The sequence below is a fragment of the Planococcus citri genome, chromosome 4 (assembly GCF_950023065.1).
Source record: "Planococcus citri chromosome 4, ihPlaCitr1.1, whole genome shotgun sequence".
NCBI lineage: Eukaryota > Metazoa > Arthropoda > Insecta > Hemiptera > Pseudococcidae > Planococcus > Planococcus citri.
In genome coordinates this window covers 3,451,405-3,474,642 of record NC_088680.1, presented here as the reverse complement: position 1 = coordinate 3,474,642, position 23,238 = coordinate 3,451,405, and the positions used below count along the sequence as shown (strand labels likewise).

The window sequence follows — 23,238 nt, the reverse complement described above, 5'->3', positions numbered from 1 at the left end:
TAACCCTTTATGGTAATGCCATACCATCGAGAAAGGGATTTTAGGCGGAGCCATACTGCTTCTTCTTCCTTCTGTATTCTAGGGCTTTAACTTGATCTGCGGAGATGAATGCAAATAAAGCTACTGGACACAAAACTGATCCCCAATTTCTCTTTGCCAATCTGAGAAACGTACCTAGTGAGATCATATCACTGAAATTGAAAACACAATCAAGTTATTAGTTCAAATCTACGTACAATGAACAACGAAGAACGAACATGTAACAACTTCGAGCAGTAAAATGCTCATAGTAGTAAAGTATTTCAATGGAGTACTTACATTTAAAGAATTGCAAACATCCTTAAACGGCAAATTTCGCACAAATTAATAAAATTTAGATCAATTTAGATGTTTTTATAAAATCGGCGTGATAACAAAGTTCAACTTTCAAAAGTCTTTCTGTTCGTGTGACGTCACAATCACTAAACTCACAGATGAAATATGGGTTTGTTTATGTTTTAACTGTGAAATCAACTTTCGAAATTTTCATTTTTTGATAAGAAATCGGTTCCGGTGAAATTCAGCTTGTTCAAATTTGAGAACTTTTGCTTCAAAAGTGCTAAATTTTGAAGTGAACCGTAGTTCATCTTCATCAGTTGTCATACTGTCAACTGTCCTTTCCCTTCTATCCCCATATTTTGAGGTAAGTTGATAGTTTTTTGATACATATTTTCATGTCCTCTCATTTGTTTTACTGTACCAAATTTCATTTCAAACAGATTCAAAGTTTATTCAAAATGGAACCAAATCCAATGTGCACAGCTCTATCAGCTGTCAAAGTATTACGTCTAGAAGTTGGTCACTTATTTTCCACTCTGAGCGCCGGTGTTAGAGAAGAACATGGTGAAGAAGGACGAGAATTCATCACTGAAATCCAAAACATGTTGACCACCATCAATCAGCGTTACAGGTGACGATCAACTGATCACGTATTAATCCGTACATTCGAGCAATAATAATAATGATTCGTCGATGTTGCAGAGAATTCGAACAGTCTGTGATGAATATTAATATACCATCTGGGAGTCTAATGTTGGCAAATAGTAGTTATCTCGGCCAAGAAAGCAGCACTGATAAACAAAATCTGTACAGCCCTCTAGTCCGTAGTCACAAATGGACTGATAAAGTAACTCGAGTAAATTAAAGTTGAATATTGTACATATTCTGTTTTCTAAACTAATGCTGTTTCAACAGGTGCACAAATACAGTATTATCGCCCATTCCATATTGAACGCCAATTCGTTGAAAAAATCGCTCATTTTTACTTCCAGTTTCAATAAACGAAAGCGACCTCTGAGTACTTCTCAAAATGTCACTCCTCAGTAAGTTAAATTCAATGTGAATGAAATCCAAACTGTTTGTGATTGATTTATTCGAATTTTAATGGCATTTTTCAGGCAAATGGACTCGTTTATCAGTAGCATGGATCGTTTATTCCCCGATATGAGTTTCTCAGTTTCGAGATCTTTGGCTGCAAATACCATAGTTCAAGTAAAACTTGATTTTTAAACGTATTAAAATACTTGAGTCGAGCTATTCCCAACGACGTATGAGTTTACAGGTCACGTTGAGTAGAATGCTTCAAGCAACGATCGCATTCAGAGGTCTGATCATCGAATGGGTTGTAATAAAAGGCTACACCGAATCGTCCAATTCACCTACCGATTTAATGACCGAATCGAGATACCACGTTTTTCGTCGTATAACCGACCACGCTCAAGCAGCAACACTCCACTTTGCTATGCCCACCTTTCACGAAATATCTGTAAAATCGTTCTTGGTAAGTGTTTTTTGGTGGTTTTCACCCTCATCTGCGACTTGCGAACTGTATAATTTTTACTTTTCGTGTATTTTGCAGTCTTGGCTGAATAGTTACTCGACACTTTTCACCAGTGTGTGTAAACATTGTAGTAAACATTCGTACGATTGCTATCCACCTACGTGGCGAGATTTCAAAACCTGCGACCCTTATCATTTTGAATGTAAACCTTAATATCCAGGTGAGTTCTGATGTAAACCTATCCATGTATGAGTACATTGATCTTATGAACAAATATTTTATGTATTTATTCGTCGTAAAGTACATACAACAAATTACAAAAGTTACAAAAAAATTGAAAGCGATAAAATAAACGCGAAATATAATAGTGGTTCGCTGCACAAATTATACGATATAGAGGTGTTGGAAATTCTGCTTAGTCTACAGCTAGTTGTCTAAAGCTACCGGTAACGTAATCTGCACAGTCGTTCTGAGCTCCTATTCCACATCCACTTTTCAAAGCGGAAACACGACCTTCTTTCGCAGCCTCATTATACATTTCTAGTTTAACAGCCATTGCATCGTTGGTCAATAGAGTTTCACGACGGTTGTAGAGTTCTTCTTTCCATAATCCTAAGAACAGATCGATTTAGTTATCTCGCTTCTTCTCTCGGATCGACTCGCGAATTAATTAATCGTACTTACGAATCATTTCTGCCATTGGCATATCACCGCCGTATTCTTTGGGTAAGAGAGATTTATCCACATGGTCGTGTAATTCTTGTAAATTATTGTGTATCTGAAAATTATTATCAATCATGTTTTATTAAAATATACTCCTTTACGAATGTTGCTCACGTTGAAAGTTACTTATTTACTTTCGTACCTTTATCCTTTTGCGAATTTTTTCGGAAACCAAAGATATACCGAAATCGAGAACATATTTTAATCCAGCAGGAACATTTATACCATGTACTTCTTTATGGCGCATCGGTATCACCCTCTGAAATCGTTACGAAATAGTGAGAGAATTATGTATTTTAAAAATAGATACCGTAGATGAAGAAGATTATTGCTAAAATTAAACCGTACTTCGCCATTTTTCACTATTCTGACTGCCTCTCTCGGAGTAAAAAGTGTTAGATGAGGAAATGAGAATCCATCACCGTCTGCGAAATGAACGTATCCTACGACTTGGTTTTCTTCGTCTTCCATTAGTGTTTCGTAAGTGATCGCGTGAAAGTGACACATGTGAGCGTTCGTGTATTTATAAGGATCGAATACCCCTGCGAAATTTGATAGATGATTTCTCAGTTTAACGTATAACGTATAAATTGTACAGCGATATGAGAAATATTATTAGAAAAAACGTGAAGAAAATAGATATCAAGATGGGCAGGCAACAAATACAGAATATTCTTTTAATCATATTTATTATTTATTCGCGGGAATTGCTAGAAATCACACTGAAATAGTTTAATATTAGTGTTTAGAAAGTTTGGAATTCTCAAAGAGTGATTGTTTATTGTTTCGAAGCCAATAGTATTTATTGTTCAGACGTTGATTGAGCAATTTTTTTTTTTCAGAAATTCGGATAATTTAAAGAATTTATTGATTGAAAGAATCAATTTTTCTCAATTTTTTTTATTATTTTCTTTTACGATTTTAGTGTTTATTTTATCAATCATTTGTAGTGAATTTTAAAACAAATAACACGATTTTATTTTCCATGTTGGCCAATGTTTTGAACTATTTCAACACATTTCAAAGCCGTTTAGTTGATTCTTCGTTTCAAATTTTATGACTTTTCATTAAAATTTGGCCATTTTAAAAATTATTACTTTTCTGTTCATTTTACTCGTATCAATTATTTCACGAATTTCAGACAACTTGAATCATTTTTTTCATATTTTGATATCTTTTTAGTTGATTTTTGGAAAATTTTTAAGTCATTTTCGTACAATTTTTTTCAAATTTTTTGACATTTCACGTGATGTTTGTCATTTTTAACGATTTTGATGTACGCTTTATCAATTTTTTTTACGAGTTTTGGGCAAATCTTTTTATCATATCTGTATTTTTAAGTCATTTTTTCGAAATTTATTGACGCTTTTCGTTCACTTCTTTTTAACTGATTTCTTGTTAATTTTAGGCGATTTTTTGCTCAATCATTATAATTTTTCATTAGTTTTTTGTTTTTGGTTTTTGTGTGTATTTCATCAATTTTTTATAATTTTTTGTCAAATTTTTTGATATTTTATTAATTTTTTTCCATCAATGTAGCAGCTTTTCATGAACCTTTAGTCAATTTTTCGTGAATTTTTATCCATTTTTGCACAATTTTACAAACTTTTTCGACCTTTTTTATCCACATTTTTTGTTATTTTCATTTTTTAACAATTTCAAAGTTTGTTGTATCATTTTTTTCAATTTTGGTAGTTATTATTACTTTTTTCATGATTTTAAATATTTTTCAAATGTTTTATGTAATTAATTTTTGTAAGATTTTCACGCAATTTCTGTTCAATTTTACTTGATTTTGATACATTTCATCGCTTTTTTTTCCAGTTTGAACAATTTTTGTTATTACAATTTTTTTCGTGTTTATCGTGTTTACTTATTGAACGTTTTCAACGTCTTTCAAGTCATTTTGTTGATTTTCCTCTTCAGTATATTATTAGATATTACCCACTTCGTTCAACTTTCTTTTCAAGTTTAGTCGACATTTTTTGAAAATTTTATAAATTTTTAACAATTTAAAATGATTATGATTATGTTTGACGTTTTTCATATTTTTATAATAATTCATAAATTATTTCATAATTTTCAAGGATTTTCGTGCATTTTTGATAAATTTTTTAGCAAATTTCTACAATTTTAGTAAGTACCTGCTTTAAGTGACTTTTCGCAAATATTTCAACTTTTTTCATTTTTTGAAATAACGTTTAGACGCTTTTTGTGTATATTTTCTGCTAATTTTTTGTAATTTGTTTTTTTTTCTTATTTTTAACCGTTTCAAGACCCCAAAAAACCTGATTCATCATCATTCACGTTGTGCAAATTTTATTTTCAGTCTTTAAAAACTTGAAAAAAAATGCCAAAAATTGTCAAAAAGTCATTTGACATTTCTAAAAGTTTGAAATAATTTTAGCAATTTATTGACTTCTGGTTCCATTATTATTGGTAACTTTTAGAGTTTTAGTCATTTCTAGTGCATTACTAGAAATTTTTGGTAAATTACTGGTAATAATTAGATAATAAATCTATCTTGGTAATTTTTGGTAAATTACCGATGATTTTTGGTAAATTTTAAATAGTGTTTATTTGGTAAATTGCTGGTAATTTTTGGTAAATTACAAGTAATTCTTGGTGAATTACAAACAATTTTTGGTAAATTACAGGTAATTTCTAGTGCATACATGGCAATTTTTGGTACATTACCGGTAATTTCTGGCAAGGATGGAAACCGTAACCAAAATTTTTAACCGAAATGAATTTTACATTTTTAACCGCTAAAATGAGGCAAAAACTGTAACCGTAACCGTAACCATAACCGAAATTATTGATTTGAAATTTTTTAACCATAACCTTAACCAATTCATTTTTTTGTTTTGGTTAAATACATAACGGTTATTTTTTTGAGTATAAATCTCATTTTTTTTCGTGTAAAATATGACATTAATTATGATTTTTGAGAAAAAAAGAGCTCAATTTGTCAAAAATTTAAATTTTCTTCAAACTCAAAAAATGGCTGTGAAATTGTGTTTTTTTTTCGTTTTTTTGGCCGCAGGCGCACTTTTTTGACATTGAAGTGCAATTAATTTTTGATAAATGAAAGAAAACCGTAACCTTTATTTTTAACCATAACCTTTATTTTTTTGGGTCATAAGCATAACCCTTAACCGTAACCATAATAAATAATTTTGTGAAAAATAACCGCTAAAAAAATAACCAATATTTTTTTTCATTTCGGTTTCCATCCCATTTTTTTCTGGTGAATTACTGGTAATGTTTGGTAAATTACTAGTAATTTCCGGTAAATTACTGTTAATTTCTGGTGAATTACTGGTAACGTTTGGTAAATTACTAGTAATTTCCGGTAAATTACTGGTAACTTCCGGTAAATTACTGTTAATTTCTGGTAAATTACTGGTAATTTCTGGTAAATTACTGGTAATTTCTGGTAAATTACTGGTAATTTCCGGTGAATTAATGGTAATTTCCGGTAAATTAATGGTAATTTCTGGTAAATTACTGGCATTTTACAGTAAATTGCCGGTAATTTCTGAAAAATTGCCAAATTTTTTAGTAAATTACCGGCTACTTTTGGCAAATTACCAGCAATTTTTGGAAAATCATTGAAATTTTTTGGTAAATTACTGGTAACATTTTTGTTAAATTTGTTTAAAAGTTTTTGGTAAAGGTAAATTATTGGTATTTTTTGGTAAATTACAGGTAATTATTGATAAATTACAAACAATTTTTGGTAAATTACAGGTAATTTCTAGTACATACATGGTAATTTTTGGTACATTACCGATAATTTCTGGTAAATCACTGGTAATACAGTAAAAATCGCTTAATGTTATAACGTTTGTCCCAGCCCATTTTAATAACATTAAGCGACTTATAACATAAACCGATTGAACTAAAAAGTGATTTTTTTCCAAAAAATTTTGTATGGTCAATTTTCTTACTAAATATGTAGTCATTGAACTAAAATTTTGCAAAAATTGGTAGAAACTTCAAAAAGTTATGAAAAAAGTATTGAAAAATGATGTCAATCAGAAGAAAGACTAAAATTTCAAAAAAAATTAGGCAAAAACTGGATGAAAAAGTGTTAAAGATATTTTAAAATTACATAAAAATGTGAAAAATGCTTAAAAATAACTTAAAAATTATAACATTATCCGATGCTTCAATTACAATAACCGATGGAATTTCAATGTAATGCGATATAAAAGATCGGGACCGGATGATTTTAATAACATTAAGCGATTTATAACATTAACCGTTATAATAATAAGCGACTTTTACTGTGTCTGGTAAATTACTGGTAATTTCTGGTAAATTACAGGTAATTTCTGGTAAATTACAGATAATTTCTGGTAAATTACAGGTAATTTTTGGTAAATTACCAGTAATTTCTGGTAAATTATCAATAGTTTATGGTAAATTACTGGCATTTTATGGAAAATTACCGGTAATTTACCAAAAATTGCTAAACATTTCTGGTAAATTACCGGCTACTTTCGGCAAATTACCGGCAATTTTTGGAAAATCATTGAAATTTTTTTGTAATTTACTGGTAATATTTGTTAAATTTGTTCGAAAGTTTTTGGTAAATTAGTGGTATTTTCTTGGAGAGTTTTAAGTAATTCTGGGTACCTACGATTAAATTGCTGATAATTTGTGATGGATCATTTTCCTAATTTGCTTTGATTTTTCAATCGCACGTTTCAGTGCTTTTCAAGTTTTTTTTGATATATATTTTTTTTCGATATCACAGAGAACATTATTCATTTTTGTTAAAATTTTGAAAACCAATTTTATTTCTGTTTCGTTAATTTTTTCATAAATGTTGATCTGATTTTCTGTTTTTCTTTGTACGTAATTTCGCACCTCGGGAGTTATAAGGTCACATCTCAAAAAAAATTGATTTTGATGTTTTTGCATTTTTGGGGTTTGCATGACCCCCTGCAACCAAAAATAACACTTTGAGTCGGGTATGCTGCTTAGATCATGTAAAAAATGCAAAGGGCCTAACTCAAAATTTCTACAACATTGCAAGTTGTTTGGAGTTATAAGGTCACATCTCAAAAAACTCCTCTTTCTTTGAGTAAAATTTGCGCATACAAAGTGTCAGAAACCAGTTTCGATAGTGTTGAACGTTTTTAAGATGTAAAATAATCACAAGGAGTGTATTTTTTGTAGGTTTGTTCCAAAACAAAAAATTTTTAAAATAGAACATTTTTCAGAAAAATTAATTTGCATATATATTAAAATTTTAGTTTTTTGGGAAAAACTCAAAAACTAAGCACTCTAGAAAAAAACTAACGACATTATGTCGATTGGAAATTTAATTCTCTACAATTTTGTTATAATGAAAATTTTTTTGGACGCTTTTTTTCGCCTCCAGATCACTTTTTATGAAAGGTTATAACTCAAAATGTTTTCCAAACATTGAAATATTTCCTCTTTAAGATTTTATTTTTCAAAACATTCTTATGCTAAATGAAGGTAGGATACTCAATCTTCAAAATGACATGCTATTCATTCCTCACAATTGATTATAAGTTGATGAAAATAATGAATCAAGTTTTTAAAAAAAAGAAAATCACTCTCCTGTAAAATTTCACTTTTTTGAGATGTGACCTTATAACTCCCGAGGTGCGATTTAATGTGGGTGCCCTGGATGTACCCTTTGAAGGTTTAGACTTTCAACTCCTTCCGCTAGGCGCCTTAAGCATTGCTGAAGCACCCTGCAACCCCCCCCCCCACCCCTTCAGTGATATAGTAGTGTCTTTTGAGGGTTTTGACTTTTTAATCTTTTTCCGTCGCCTTCCTATTTATTTTCACACGTTAAATTTTTTTTTCAATTTTGTGTCATAATTTTGAATCTATCCGAAATAATCATTTGTCATGTGCATTTAGAGGGTGCCCTAAATGTTAATTTTTGTGGGTTGCTCCTCTCCCCTCTCTTCTCCAGCAATAAAAAAATAGGATTTCAGCCTACTTTTGGACAGCTTTCTTGTTTCTACATATACATAATTTGAAAATCGATCGAGGAAATCCGAAGTACATATTTTGAACTTTTGTTGAATTCCAATCGAATGAACTGAAAATTAAAGTCATAGCCAAAACTCATTTATGCGATGCGAATGAAAATCGACTGAAAATACGCCACCATTGATTAGGTATAGGTATATCTTGTTGTAATCCAAACTGACTCTAGCAATATTGGAAGAACTTAATTACATAATAACTTGAATTTTTATCAAAATCATTTCGATCGTCTCGTTCAGCGAAGAACCTGATCACGATCATTTGAAATCATACCTGGTCTAGCTATGATGATCCGGCGACCGTGTTTATCTCGTTTCGGCGCTGCGAAAAGGTACCTATTTTTCCAAAAATATTTTCACGTTGGAAAAAGTGGAGGGAAAAAACGCGGTATCAATTAAACACATCTACATGTTTAAAATGCTACTGTAAGGAAAGGATGTTTGGCGACGAATGGAATATGGTACATACCCGAGATGCAGCAACTCGTTCATTACCGTATCCTTGATATCCAAATTATGAAACATCAAATCACCGTACACGTGACGTAGAAGTAAATACCTTTCGAGGGTTTCTTGTGCAATCGGTAAGCTGAACTTTTTCACTCGTAGAAATCTCAACAAGAAGCTATCATCTGCCGGATATATTCGCACCAAGGAGCAGAGCTCAATTAACCGGTATCAAGATAATATGCATATTATAAAAGACTATAATATACTTGTACCTATGTATTTGTAGGTACATAATCGATAGACGTGACATCGAAGCTCGAGCCTGCGTCATCGACATTATTTACCTACGATACGAACCTGTTCGACAATGTATAATTCGAGGATTCTTCTTAATCCATTCTCTCATCTGGATCAAAGCGAATTGTCTGGTTTGCTCATCTTCGCGAAGCTCTTGTTTGGCTAATTTGACGGCGTATTCGCTCAACTTGGAAGATTTATCATTGGTCATCGTTCTGCGAACATAAAAAAAAATTATACTCTGATGAATGTCAGATCCATTCCAAATGACCAGCCTCATCACACGCGGAGTACACTTCAAATATGTACATATAATGTTACGTTAAATTAAATTTAAATTTCAAAACCGAATCGAGAATTCGAGATTTCAAACTAGTGGGCACGTGTACGTGTGTGTGTGTGTGTGTGTGTGACTTGTTTATTTGTTGGATTCGCGAATGGTCTCGTAGTTGCCTCAGCGGCAGCTCTGTCGATTCGATAGGATAGATTAAATACATTTTAATATTTCGGCAACGATCGCCGCTAGTCTGCGGTTGACGTCGAGTGTCGAGTCCAAGTCAAGTCGATGGCGATGGAACTAGTTTTACAACCAGATGACAGAGACTGAGAGAGAGGTGTACTCGCCATCGGCTATCCATATTGCGACTGGAGACCAACAGTGCAGTGGTATGATCAAGTACATACTTCTTACACAGAGATGATGAAGACCGACTATGGAATGGAATGGACCCATACCATACATATTACGAGTACCTATCGCGAAATACTCTCGAGCTCGTGTAGTACTCGCATTGTCAGTGATTCAATAACCAAGGTCAAGAGTATGGAGAATATTTTGAATGGATCGGTTATAGGTTGCGTTAGTCCATATGGTAATATTAGCTCGACCGATGTATTTACCTATCTGCGTCTCACTCTATCGTCTATTTTTCTTTACTCTCGACAGTCGCTGGTTCATTAATTATCGACATTATTGCGTAAATACGAGTATGGAGCCGACGATGTCGAACACTCTACTATTGTACGTAGTATATCTAGTACCTCTACCTATGTAATTAAAGGTACGAATTTGGCGGTTCGAATTTTTTTTTATTCTCGTAATGAAGCAATATATTTAACACGTGGGGTAATATTATACGAGTACGTGTTAATGCAATTGTACCTACGACGAGAGGTTCATTTTGAATGCGATGCGAATGACCATCCTGCGTGAAAGTTTCGAGCTTTTGGTGTGAAATTATATTTTATTCGAGGTAATTTGGAAGAGTACGTGAAAAATGTGAACGAATAGCTGGTAATAGGATGAAGAATTTCATTACGCAGTGTTGTCAAAAATCTTCCCTGGCATCCTCAGCAACCACCTGTGCAAGCGACTCTTGACTCTTAATGGCTCGATGAAAATAGCAAACTGGTTCTAAATGCGTTCTTCGGTCACATTTTTCACGATCATGGTAAATCCCTGAAATGTCATTAGTATTCGTATTCGCGCACAGTGTCTAAAAAGTTTCCAAATATTGGCTCGAAAATACGGATGTGAAAAATATTTTGTACTGCAATTGAGAGAAATATAGGTATAATTATATGGGTGATAAAAGTACCAAGATTGATTCAATTTTTTTTTTTTTACGTATGAATAATAATATTATTGCTCTTGATTCTTGTATTTTCGAATAATTCTGATTCAGTGATTCCCAATAGTTGTAAATTTTCTTTGATTTTTTCGTTTTTTTTTTTTTTTTTTTTTTTTTCAGCAACCTGATTAAGATGATTAAAATTAAAAAAATAATACCTAATAATAAAAATACCATAAGTTAGTGTTTTTTGAATAATGATGGATATGGAAGGAGAAAAAAGTACATAAAAGTTGTTTCTTTTTCCAAACTGCGAGAAAGTCTTGTTTTTTTTTTCAAAATTGAGGAATTTTTTTTAAATTGCAAAAAAAACAATTTTTTTCAAATTGGAGAAAAGTCTACATTTATTTTGCAAAATTGAAGCAAAAGTGCTGCGTATCAAACTTGCAAGAATGGTTCAAGTTTTTTTTGGTCAAAATCACTGTAGCTACTACAACTACAAAAAAGTTGGATTTTTGTACAAAATTGCGAAAAAAGGACATGAATTTTTTTTTGTTTTAATTAAACATTTAAAAAATTGGTGTCTTTTTCATTTTTATCAACTTTAAACAACTTTTACTTTCTTGACCAGTGTTCAGTGTAATACCAAAGAATCCTGTTTCTTTGCCAAAGTTGCAAGAAAATATTTTTTGTACGACAGATTACACGCTTTATTACTTAGTAGGTAAAAAATTTTTACCTACTACAGGGTGCCCAGAAATATCGAGTACCCCTGAAAAAGTTTTCTACTGTGGGACATAGTGAATGATAATAATGATGGCACATGATTGGTTGAATGCATCTATTTCACGTTGCCAACCTATATTTTTTATGAAAAACTTTCTTTGGGGTACTCAATATTTCTGGGCACCCAGTAAGTAATAAATTTACCTACTAAGTAATAAAGCGTAAGTATAATGCGTCTTACAAGTATTTTTTCTAAATTTATACACACGTGTAATAATTCTGTTTTTTTTTGAAAATCTTTTTCTGCGAAAGTTGCAGAACTGCTGCTTTTTTGTTAAACTTGCCCAAAAGTTTTGATTTTCTTGCCAAAATTGTAGAACATTTTTTGAAATTTCGGCGGAAAACACAACTTTTTAGCAATTTTTATGTTGTTACCAAAGAATATGTCTTTTTCAATTTTTTTTTTTTTTAAGAGATTTTTCTGGGATTTTAACTAAAATTCTGAGTGTTTTTGGAAAGAAAAAAATAGCACTTTCTTGGCAATTAGGTAAAAAAAAACTAAAGACTTTTGAAATTTTGGGCAAAAAAAACAACTATTTTGGAATTATTATGATCAGAAAAAGAAAAACGACAATTTTAACTAGTTCGACCTTGAAAGAAGTCTACCTATGTAATTTTTGCAAACATCGAAAAACTTTTGCAACATTTTGATCGAAAAGTTGAGTTTTTTTTTTTAAATTTCGCTATTTGCAATTTCGATACAAAATTACAACTTATCGAGAATTTGGACAAAAAGCTGATTTTTTTTAAAACCAAAAACAGTGCTTTTTGGAAATTTTTACAAAAATAGAGACTTTTTTGGAATTTTAATTAAAAATTTGCACGTTTTTGCATAAAATAAATAGAACGTTCTTAATTTTTTTGAAATTTTGGCAAAAAAACAGCAATTCGATAATTTGTTAAAAAAACAACTTTTTTGGAATTATCATCACCAGAAGCAGACAAACGACAATTTTGACAAGTTTGAGCATAAATCAATCTGTCAAAACAGAGAGAAAGCTGGAATAAATTTATGCTATCTATTACCCAAAATACATCCATTCAAAAAATGTGGCAGAGCATTAAAATTTTGAAAGGTTCTTATACTCCTTCTAATATCCCATTCCTTCTACACAATGACACAGTGATCACCTCTGATGAAGATATTGCTAATATTTTTGCTACATGCTTTGCCAATGTTTCAGCAGATGAATCATATGACCTTAATTTCCAAAACTTTAAAGTAGAAACTGAAAAATCAACTTTAAATTTCAACTCAGATAACTTTGAAACCTACAACCTACCTTTTAATATGGATGAACTTGATTATGTTCTGAATCACAACATTAAAAATTCCTCCCCTGGTCCTGACAATATTCATCCTTTTATGCTAAAATACCTTCCAGAGCAGGCAAAGTTACAGCTTTTAAATCTCTTTAATAGAATCTGGCTTTCAGACTCCTTCCCTAACTCATGGAAAAATGCTGTAATAATTCCAATCCTAAAACCAAATAAAGAAAATTCGTCCCCTTCTAGTTATAGACCAATTTCTCTTACTTCTGTACCTTGCAAAATTTTAGAAAAAATGGTGAGTAAACGACTTGTATGGTTCATTGAATCTACAAACTCTCTCAATAATAGCCAGAGTGGTTTTCGTAAGAAAAGATCCACCACTGATCATCTTTTTTCTCTTCAACAAGAGGTTTCCACTGCCTTTGAAAATAAGGAAAGTGTTATTTCAATTTTCTTTGACTTAGAGAAGGCTTATGATAGAGCATGGAGGTACAAAATTCTTGAAAAAATCCACTCAATTGGAATTCGAGGACATCTTGCTCTCTTCATTGCAAATTTTCTTTCTGATCGTAAATTTCAAGTTAGAATAAATAATATCTTATCACAAGTATATGAAATTCAAAATGGTGTTCCACAAGGCTCTGTATTGAGTACAACTCTTTTTATTCTCCTTATTGATAGTATTCATAACATTATCCCTCCCCCAATGTCACTAAGATTATTTGCAGATGATATGAACATCTCCCTATGTTTCAAAGACTTACAAATAGCACAGCTCTTTATCCAAGAAACCCTTGATAAAATTCAAGAATGGGCAGATTCAAATGGTCTCTCATTTTCACAGTCTAAAACCCATTGCATTCTTTTTTCTAGAAAAAACAAAATTGAACTTCCTTCCCTAACTCTCAAAGGTAAAAAACTTGAATTCAAATCAAATACAAAATTCCTTGGATTGATTTTCGATTGCAAGCTCAAATGGACACCTCACTTTTTATCCATTAAACAGAACTTAATGAAAACCCTAAATCTATTGAAAGTGATTAAAAATCCAAAATATAACCCTTCAAGATCCCTTTTACTTCAGTTATATAGATCTCTAATTAGAAGCAAAATAGAATATGGATGTCCAGCCTATATCAGTGCATCAGATAAAAACCTATCAATCCTTAAAGTAATACAAAATGCTGCCTTACGCCTATGTATTGGAGCATTACCATCCTCTCCTATAGACAGCATCTACTGTGAAGCTAGTGAACCCCCTCCAATCTTCAGGAATTTCTATATTACTAATAAATTCATTGTATCAGCAACAACAAATCCAACAAACCCAGTCAGAACTTTAATCAAAAAACAAATTCAAAATATTTCAAACCATTCTGAAAATCACTCCTGTATTCTCCAAAATTCTTTAGGAAATTACCATGTAAGCCTATTAGACCTCACTTCCGAGTACAATAAATTTCCTCCCTGGGAATTAATTTTACCAGAATTCAATCTATCCTTATCCCAATACAAAAAAAATGAGTACCCATCTGGTTTCATCAAAGAAAAATATACTGAGATCATAGCAGAATATCATGAATTTATTTTATGCTTCACAGATGGTTCTAAAAATGAGTCTGAATATGCAGGCTATGCTTTTTCTATCGATGGTAAAATTACCAACTTCACAGCTCATAAATATTCTTCAATTTTCAATTTAGAAGTTTCTGCTATACTCCATTGCCTACAAAAGATCTCTACTTCAAAAAGCCCTAACAAAAAATTCCTGATTCAGTCAGACTCACTCTCTGCTCTTTTATCAATTCAAAACAAATTTTCTGAACATCAACTTGTTCATAAGATCCATCAAATCATCTATAAACTTCAGTCTACTGACAAAATTATTAAATTTATGTTTGTCCCAAGTCATGTAGGCATTGAAGGAAATCAGGCAGTAGATGAATCAGCTAAAACAGCTGTTACCCCCTCTAAAATTTTCTCTGTGACCCATGATGATGTTATTAACATTCTAAAAATCATCCAAAACTCCAACTGGCAAAACCTATGGAACTCAAAAACAAATCACAAACTATTTACCCACAAAAAATCAATCCTCCCTTGGAAGCACCTTAGTCACCTAAATAGATCAGAAGAAATTATAATCACCCGCCTCCGAATTGGTCATACCAAATTAACCCACAGCTATTTGTACACCAAAGCTCCTAAACCCACCTGTCAATTCTGTAATTCTGAAATAATCTCCACCCAACACCTTCTATTCTACTGTCCCTCCCTCAAAACAAAACGTCAATCCTTAAACATTTCAGACCTCAACCCTACAATTCCTGACAACATCAAGCAGATGGAAAACATTCTTAAATACATCAAAGAAATCAATCTTTCAAACCAAATCTAGACAAACCCCTCGAAACTGGGCGTAAAAATCCTGGCAATTATACACGCCCAGTATAAAAAAAAGTCAAAAAAAAAAAAAAAAAAAAAGTCTTCACTACAAATTTGGAACAAAAAAACTCAAGACCTCTCTTCGAAGCAATTTTGAGGAAAAGACTCGGACAATTTTTTGAAATTTCGATCAAAAAATATTTTTTTTTTACACTTTGAATTTTTCCAATTCTCATTTTTAGAAAAAATATTGTTTTGGAATTTTGATCAAAATGCTTCACTCTTATTGCCTAATTTTTGGTAAAAAAGTTGATAAAAAGCAGGATTTTCTGACCAATTTAGCTTTTAGGCAAAAAAAAAATCTTTTTGGAAATTTTAACAAATTTGACCATGAAATTAAGGCTGTTTAAGACCTGTGATCAAAAAGTTGAACTGAAATTTGCCATTTTGGCAAAAAATCTGGGCTTTTCTTTGCAATTTTGAAGAGAACGGGACTTTTTTGCAAATTTGGAAAAAATTTGGTTTCCTTGGAAATTTTGTCAATGAACTCAAAAATGTTACGAGATTTTTGCAAACAGCTTTTTTTAAATTTTGACTTAAAAAACACCATTTTTGAAATTTTAGCGAGAAAAGCAAGAATTTTTTGCAATTTTGAGTAAAACATTGATAATTAAACTTTTTGTTACTCTGATGAAAACAATGCAGAAGGCTTTTTTTGAAATTTTGGCCAAAATGCTGGCATTCTTCATTGCAATTATGTCAAAAAAAACACTTCTGTATAGTTTTTTCACCCAAAAGAAAAAAGTGGTGTATTTTACTAAAATTACCAAAATTGCAATAAAAATCTTACTTTTAAGTCAACATTTTGAAAAAATTCTGTTTTTGACAAATTATTTTCAAAAAATTTCGCATTTTGGCAGAATTTTGGAAAATTTTGGTTTTTTGGGCAAAAATGCCATAAAGTCCTGGTTTTTTACCAAAATTACGTCAAAGTTCAATATTTATGTTGAAATTTCAAAAAATTTCTTTTTTTGTCAAATTCGCCTGAAAGTTCTATGATTTTGTTTTTCAAAATTGCAAAAAAATTCGCGATTTTTCTTTCTTCTATAATGGCGAGGAAATCGTCTACTTTTGTCAAACTTTTCGGTTTAAAAAAATTCAGCTTTTTGGTCCAAATTCTAGATACCCAAATCGTGATTTTTTTTTACAAAAATTACAAAAAAAAGTGCAGCTTTTTGTTAGAAATTCTTAAATTAAATAGTCCTGGATTTTTTAAATAAAAATTGCAAAAAAAAATTGTTTCTGGTTAGAATTTCAAAAGAAAAGAGTGTCAAGTAATTTTTCAAAGTTGCTAAAATGGTTCATTTTTTTAAAATTGCAAAAAAAACAACTCGTTTTTGTCGAAAAATTTTTAAAAAAACTCCTAATTTATCAAAATTTCTGATGTTAAAAAAAATGTTTTAATGAAAATTATTAAAAAATAAATATGGTTTTTCTAAAATTGCAGTTCTTTTGTCATTTTGACAAAATTGCTCCAAAAGGTGTTTTTTGGGTGAAAAAGCCAAAAAAGTGTGAATCGTCATTGGACATCGTAGCACCAAAAAATTCCAGCTTTTTGGTGAAAATTTCATAAAAAAAAAGTCTTCTATGTATTCTTTTAATCAAAGTAACAAAAAAAAATTGTTTTTTGCTGAAATTTTGAAAAAATTATCAACGTTTTTCCCAAAATTGCAAATAAGTTCTTTTTTTTTTCAAAATTGCAAAGAAAAGCCCAGCTTTTTGGCCAAAATGGAAAAATCAAGTTCAGCCTTTTGATCACAGTTCTTTCATGGTCCTATTTTCATGTTCAGTTTGCCCAAAAATTCGGTTTTCTGACAGAAATTGCGAGAATTTTTTTTTTTGGTTAAAACTTCAAAAAAGTTTCGTTTTTTTCAAAATAGTCGGAAGTTATTTTTTTTTCAAAATATTTCAAAAAAAGTACTTGCACTACTTTTTAGTTGAAACTAAAAAAAAAACTTCCTTTTCAACAGTTTTTCTACGAAAAGTCCTGTTTTTCTGCGAAATTTTATATTCTTTTGATAAGCTTTTGACATTTTTCATTAATTTTCTCCTTTTTTGTTGGTTTTTACCCCCCCCCCCCCTCCTCCTTATTCTTCCTAGTTTTCATTGTATTCCTGAACATTTATTCGTTGAGCATTTTCGTCTTGAATAAATTTTGATTCGACCCCTCCGGCCCTTCCCCCCAGCTCTCTCTTCAAATTGAAACTAATTAGGTCCTTTTCCAATTTTTAATTGGTTTTTATTCTCTTCAAAACTACTATTGTTACTTATGTCACTTTGATGAACTTTAATTTCAATCAACCCTTAAAATAATCTTTTAATCATTTTGTCGATTCGTAATAATTTTTTTAGATTTTTTAAAATCAACATTCACGTATTTTCGTATACAATTTACTGGAATAGTATCAGTTTTTATTACGTTCGATAATGTTCCAGTATTTGAAATATAATCTCACAATTAGTTGAAGATGCTGGACTTGATTACAATATTTTTGATAGATTGATTTTTTTCCCAATTTTTTGGAACAGGTTAAGAATCACTGAACCGGTTTCAAAAGTAGGTATGTGGCTAATTAAAATGTAAAGTATGCCTAATCGTCTTTTGGAATTGAAAAATAGAGAGGGAAGTTGTTTTTTTTTTGGAACATTTTATAGGTACCTAGAAATTGAACTTCAAAAATCGAAACCGAAATTAATCAATTTCAATTTGTAAATTGCAAATTTTTGCAATTTATTTCGCTATTTTTATTCAATTAGAAGTCATTATAGAACAATATGTTGAAGAATCGAAAGCAAACTATAGTATAGAATAAAAAAGCCTTTCATCTGCAATTACGAGTACCTAGCACTACAAAAGTATTCGTACCACAGTTTGGTAATTAGTTACATATAATATGCATTATATGTAATTAATATACCTCGGCTAATTGAAAGACAATCGCTGTAGAAGAAGGAGAAAAGCTTAATCGAGTATAAAGTATTGTATAAAAATTACGTAACAGTATCACATGCTTTTACTTACCCATCTGCCATATTTAGTTTATAAAAATTAAACCAGTAAGTTATCGAGAAATACTTATTAGGTTCGAAGCAATTTTAGCTTTTTTTTTTTTTTGCTCTCTCTTTCTATAATATAATTTATCTCGGTTTTCAATTAGTTTGAATTCACATACAAACACAACATGATACGTGATACAAGACGAGAAATAAAACTTTAGAATAAAATACTATACTACGATGCACGAGTCTATGTACTCGTAATAAGACGTATTATGTAAATTGGTAAACTCGCGAGTGAAAATTGGCTGGAATTCGCGGTTTAAAAACAACGTGTGACTGAATGACAAATGTGTTTAGTTATTTACCTGAGCTAGTATGTTGACGATGATGATACTGAAACAAGAAAAAAAACACACGCGTGTGTTTTAAAAAATACTCGTGAATTTAATTTTATCAACACTTTCAAGCACCGGAAAATTACTAAGTATGAAACCGGATTCTACTCTCGAATTGGAAAATTTTTCAAAAAAATTATTTTTCCAAACAGCGAACCACACACTAAAACACCATTTTTTTAAAAAAAATCGAGAATTAAAGTCGGATTTCAGATTTTCGAACACTTCACATGTGCACTAATGTAATCATTGGACGAAACTGGTTGTTGGATGTTGGGACGAGATTACATGCGAATGCTAGAGCGCGTGATATTTTAAATGGCAAACGTGTTTTTTTTATTCATTTTCTTCCTTCTTCGCGTCCAGCAGTACAATATCGCAGAATCAATTCGTCACATAAGCATCTCTTACAGTATACATACTCGTATCTATGCTTATTGCGTTTCGGTTTTCTACTCTTATTTCAGTTTAATTTTTTTTTTTTTCATTTTGCTTTCTTTCTTTTTGCTCTATACTATATATCGAACAATATTGTTCTCTGGATTAAGATGATTATTGTATTGTTATTATTATTATTGTTGATGTTGTTGATGCAATGCATTGCGTGTGCAAATATTTGTACGTATAGGTACTTATGTACATACATTATTCAATGCGTACACTTTTGTATTTGTATTCTTCGAGGTTCCGGTTTTGTGTATGGTTTTTTGGTAGGCTACGATTTGAAATTCGGCTGGAACTAATTGTAGAATTTGTGTAATTTGCGTGTGAAATTAGGTCGTAACGGGTGAGATTGTGGGGAAGGGGGGAGTGATGGTAAAAATATGGTATTTGGTGCATTTTTTTGGATTTTTCAACCGATTGATCTGAAATTTGAGGCAGTGGACGAGCAATGATGCCAATTTTTATTTTTATTTTTAAATCTTACAAGGAAACCTCTTGAGGTGTCCGCCTCCGATTTGAACGGGACCGCGATTTTTGGAAAGAGCATGTTCTAAAAACCCCAAATCCAAATTTTCAGCTGCCCAAGTTCATTTTTCGATTTATGGCGAATTTTTGAAAATCCAAAATAGACTATTTTGGTGATTTATGCGTTTTTTTAAAAGTACGTACTTGATCAGTAAAAAATGTTCAAAATAAGTCCCAAAACTGATATTAACCCCCCAAATCCAAATTTCGACCTTTCCAGCCATTCTGGAGCCTCCAGCGATATTTTTCAATTTTTCCAGAATTTTCAATTTGCTCCAGAAGGCGTGAATATGAAGTTGGGCAGCTAAAAATCGAGTTGTGTGTTATACTCGACCTGTTTAACGAATTTATCCACATTTGAGTCGGTTTTGGGAGAGACACCTCAAGAGTGGTTTTTTGACCAGCTTTTTTTCAAAATAAAAATATCCAAAAACCAAAAATTCCTCGTTTGTGAGAAAACGTTTGAAATTTGTGCGAATCGCTGTATTTCGTCATTAATTAACCTTCGCCATTTCCAGCCTTTCTTGGGCCTCCCTTTAATTTTTGGATATTTTAATTATGAAAAATGCTGGTCAAAAACCCACTCTTGAGGTGTCTCCTCCAGAATCGGCTCAAATGTGGATAAATTCGTTAAACAGGTCGAGTATAACACACAACTCGATTTTTAGCTGCCCAACTTCATATTTACGCCTTCTGGAGCAAACTGAAAATTCTGGAGAAATTGAAAAATCACACTGGAGGCTCCAGAATGGCTGGAAATGGTGGAACTCGGCCTCGGGGGGTTTGTTGTGTTCGAAATACAGCGATTCGCGCGAATTTCAAATATTTCCTCGCAAACGGTAAAATTTGGATTTTTTTTGGATTTCTTATTATGAAAAAAGCTGGTCAAAAAACCACTCTTGAGGTGTCCGCTCCAGAATCGGCTCAAATGTGGATAAATTCGTTAAACAGGTCGAGTATAACACACAACTCAATTTTTAGCTGCCCAACTGCATATTTACGCCTTCTGGAGCAAATTCAGAATTCTGGAGAAATTGAAAAGTAGCGCTGGAGGCTCCAGAATGGCTGGAAATGGCGAAATTTGGATTTGGGGGGTTAATATCAGTTTTAGGACTTAATTTGAACATTTTTACTGATCAAGTACGTACTTTTTAAAAAAAAGCATAGATCACCAAAATAGTAAATTTTGGATTTTTAAAAATTCGCCATAAATCGAAAAATGAACTTGGGCAGCTGAAAATTTGGATTTGGGGGTTTCAGACTATGCTCTTTCCAAAAATCGCGGTCCCGTTCAAATCGGAGGCGGACACCTCAAGAGGTTCCCTTGTGAGAATTTTTCCAGCATTTTTTCGAATCCATGGGGCAACATGGCAATAAAATACGATTAGACCTAAATCGAACATTTTGACCTGGCACTCTCTGATTTGAACGAAACCAAAAATGTTCGAAAGAACGTAACCAAAATTTTTAACGCTCAAGTTCATTTTTGAATTTTTGGCGATTTTTTGAAAATTTTAAAAATTCAAAAACGATGTTTCGAGGGCAATTTTTAAACTATATTATACAACGTGAATTTTTTTAAGCAAAGTGAACTAATGTGAATAATTCCTTCAATTCAACTCTCGTATAATGAACCACTAGTTTTGCCCATTCTGGAGTCTACGGCGATTTTTCAATGTTCTCCAAAAACTTCAAATCACTCTGGAAAGACCAAAAATTAGCTCTAGGAACTGCTTTTTGGGCGGTAGTTATTGGGAACCCTTTTTTTTTTTTTTTTTTTTTTTTTTTTTTTGATAATTTTAGGTCGTTGACACGAAATTCCAGGAGTAAATTTCAAAAAAAATTCAAAAAAAGTTTAAGTATATTGAGCGTGGTTTTTGGCTAAATATCGCCTTTGTGTGTGTACACGATTGCTCGACTAGAAAAGAATTTCAATTCGCTGTTTTTAGAACCTCTAGAGCAATTTGAAATTTCTGAAAAAATTCTTTATATCCCTGGAGGCTCCAAAAAAAAGTCTATTTACGAAGTTATAGATGCTAATGTTCATTTTTGGGATTTTCCTGGGTGATTTGAAGTTTCTAGAGAAAATTTAAAAATTGCTGGGGACTCCAGAATGACTCCAAAACGAATAGTTGTTGCTTCGAAATGGCGATTTTAACTAATTCGAAACCTTAAAATTCAATAATCGATATTTTTAATCTAGTTTGACCTATCTTTATTTGACCCCCCCCCCCCCTCGATGTCCCAAAAATGGTCAAAGTATCTACCAAAAAATTGTAAAACACGCGCGACGTGTTGTTTGCTAGGTTTTTAAGAACACGCCTAACTTGAATATCTGGTTATTTTTTGGATTAGATTCCTCGATGTTCCTGCCTTCTCTCCCCTCTTAATTTTTACAATAAAAATGAAAATATCGTTCGATGCGACGATTTTTTTACAAATTTTTTTAATTTGAAACCTTCAAGTTCGAATATCGACCTTTTCCGATCTAGTCTGACTTCTTTTTGTTTGATTCCCCCCTCCCATCTATGCCTCAAAAATGATTGTAATACCAAAAACACACGTGACGTGTCCTTTTTTAGATTTTTGAGGACGCTGAGCTTGAATATCTATTCCTTTTTAGGATCAAAGCTGTCAGTTTGTTCGGTTTCGCCCCTCTACCCTTTCCCTATCCTTTTTCACAAGTATGACAAAAAAGTGAAAATATCATTCTGTGTAACGGGTTTTACCAATTTGAAACTTTCAAGTTCGAATATCAACCGTTTCAGTCAAGTCCGACTTTTTTTCACCCCCCCCCCCGAACGCTCACAAAAAAATGACAAAAATTCCAAAAACATGAAAAAAGACGTGCGACGTGTCCTTTAATTGGTTTTTGAGAAAGATGAGTTTGAATATTCAATCATTTTTTTGGAATTGGACCTCTCGCAGTGCCTTTGTATCCTCCCTCTCCCTTTCACTTTCCAATTTTGAATAAATAAAAACATCTTTCGATATCACGATATTCACTAAATTTGAACTCTCGAGATCCGAACATTGACTTTTTTTCAGTCTAGTCTGGCCTCTTTTCACTTGAGCCCTCTCCTCAATTACTCGATGCGCCAAAAATTGGTCAAAATTTTAGAAAATCAAAAAATGCTTGTGACGCATCACTTGTTAGGTTTTCGAGAACGTCGAGTTCGAATATTGGCTTATTTTTTATTCTCGAGCACTCGGTGCCTCTTAACCCCCCCTCCCCCATGTACAACTTTAAAAAAATATAAATATCGATTCGGATGTAATCTCGTCTCAACATCCAACAACCAGTTCCGTCCAATGATTACATTAGTGCACATGTGAAGTGTTCGAAAATCTAAAATCCGACTTGAATTTTCGATTTAAAAAAAGGTTGTTTTAGTGTGGTTCGATTTCGAATACATTACTTGACTTATTTTTTTGGGGTTTGGCTTCTCCGCTTTTCTCTAGTATTTCGG

General features: G+C 32.0%; 2 protein-coding genes and 1 long non-coding RNA gene across 4 annotated transcripts in view; 1 reads left to right on the top strand and 2 right to left on the bottom strand.

Annotated features, from left to right (window-relative positions):
- Window positions 1-104: 104 nt before the first annotated feature.
- LOC135844772 (uncharacterized) lies at window positions 105-472 on the bottom strand. The gene is made up of 2 exons (XR_010558629.1): window positions 319-472; window positions 105-191 (listed from the first exon to the last, which is right to left on the bottom strand). It is a non-coding gene; the product is annotated as an uncharacterized LOC135844772 (long non-coding RNA).
- A 59-nt stretch (window positions 473-531) lies between these two features.
- LOC135844771 (mediator of RNA polymerase II transcription subunit 27-like) overlaps window positions 532-23,238 on the top strand; it is a 47,315-nt gene continuing 24,608 nt past the window's right edge. Inside the window, exons 1-7 of the mRNA XM_065363117.1 lie at window positions 532-682; window positions 759-949; window positions 1,021-1,165; window positions 1,234-1,361; window positions 1,437-1,530; window positions 1,601-1,819; window positions 1,898-2,039. Of these exons, the coding sequence (XP_065219189.1) occupies window positions 777-949; window positions 1,021-1,165; window positions 1,234-1,361; window positions 1,437-1,530; window positions 1,601-1,819; window positions 1,898-2,032 (894 nt within the window). The 5' untranslated portion in view covers window positions 532-682; window positions 759-776 and the 3' untranslated portion in view covers window positions 2,033-2,039. The remainder of the gene's footprint in view (window positions 683-758; window positions 950-1,020; window positions 1,166-1,233; window positions 1,362-1,436; window positions 1,531-1,600; window positions 1,820-1,897; window positions 2,040-23,238) is intronic.
- LOC135844770 (alpha-tocopherol transfer protein-like) lies at window positions 2,083-19,100 on the bottom strand. Of its 2 annotated transcripts, none has more exons than XM_065363116.1 (8): window positions 18,770-19,100; window positions 9,391-9,545; window positions 9,053-9,215; window positions 8,858-8,919; window positions 2,891-3,084; window positions 2,685-2,801; window positions 2,504-2,597; window positions 2,083-2,431 (listed from the first exon to the last, which is right to left on the bottom strand). In XM_065363116.1, exons 2-8 carry the CDS (start codon window positions 9,539-9,541, stop codon window positions 2,235-2,237), a joined length of 978 nt encoding a protein of 325 aa, XP_065219188.1. In that variant the 5' UTR covers window positions 9,542-9,545; window positions 18,770-19,100; the 3' UTR covers window positions 2,083-2,234. The 2 variants fall into 2 exon arrangements, with proteins under 2 accessions (XP_065219188.1, XP_065219187.1); XM_065363115.1 differs by lacking the exon at window positions 18,770-19,100 and adding an exon at window positions 18,427-18,705.

What these genes read in the sequence shown, in the direction of transcription:
- LOC135844770 (XM_065363115.1), bottom strand. An exon ending in AATTATACATTGTCGAACAG is followed by an intron (nt 9,216 to 9,390) that starts GTTCGTATCGTA and finishes TATATCCGGCAG; the next exon opens with ATGATAGCTTCTTGTTGAGA. An exon ending in AAATTCGCAAAAGGATAAAG is followed by an intron (nt 2,598 to 2,684) that starts GTACGAAAGTAA and finishes AATAATTTTCAG; the next exon opens with ATACACAATAATTTACAAGA.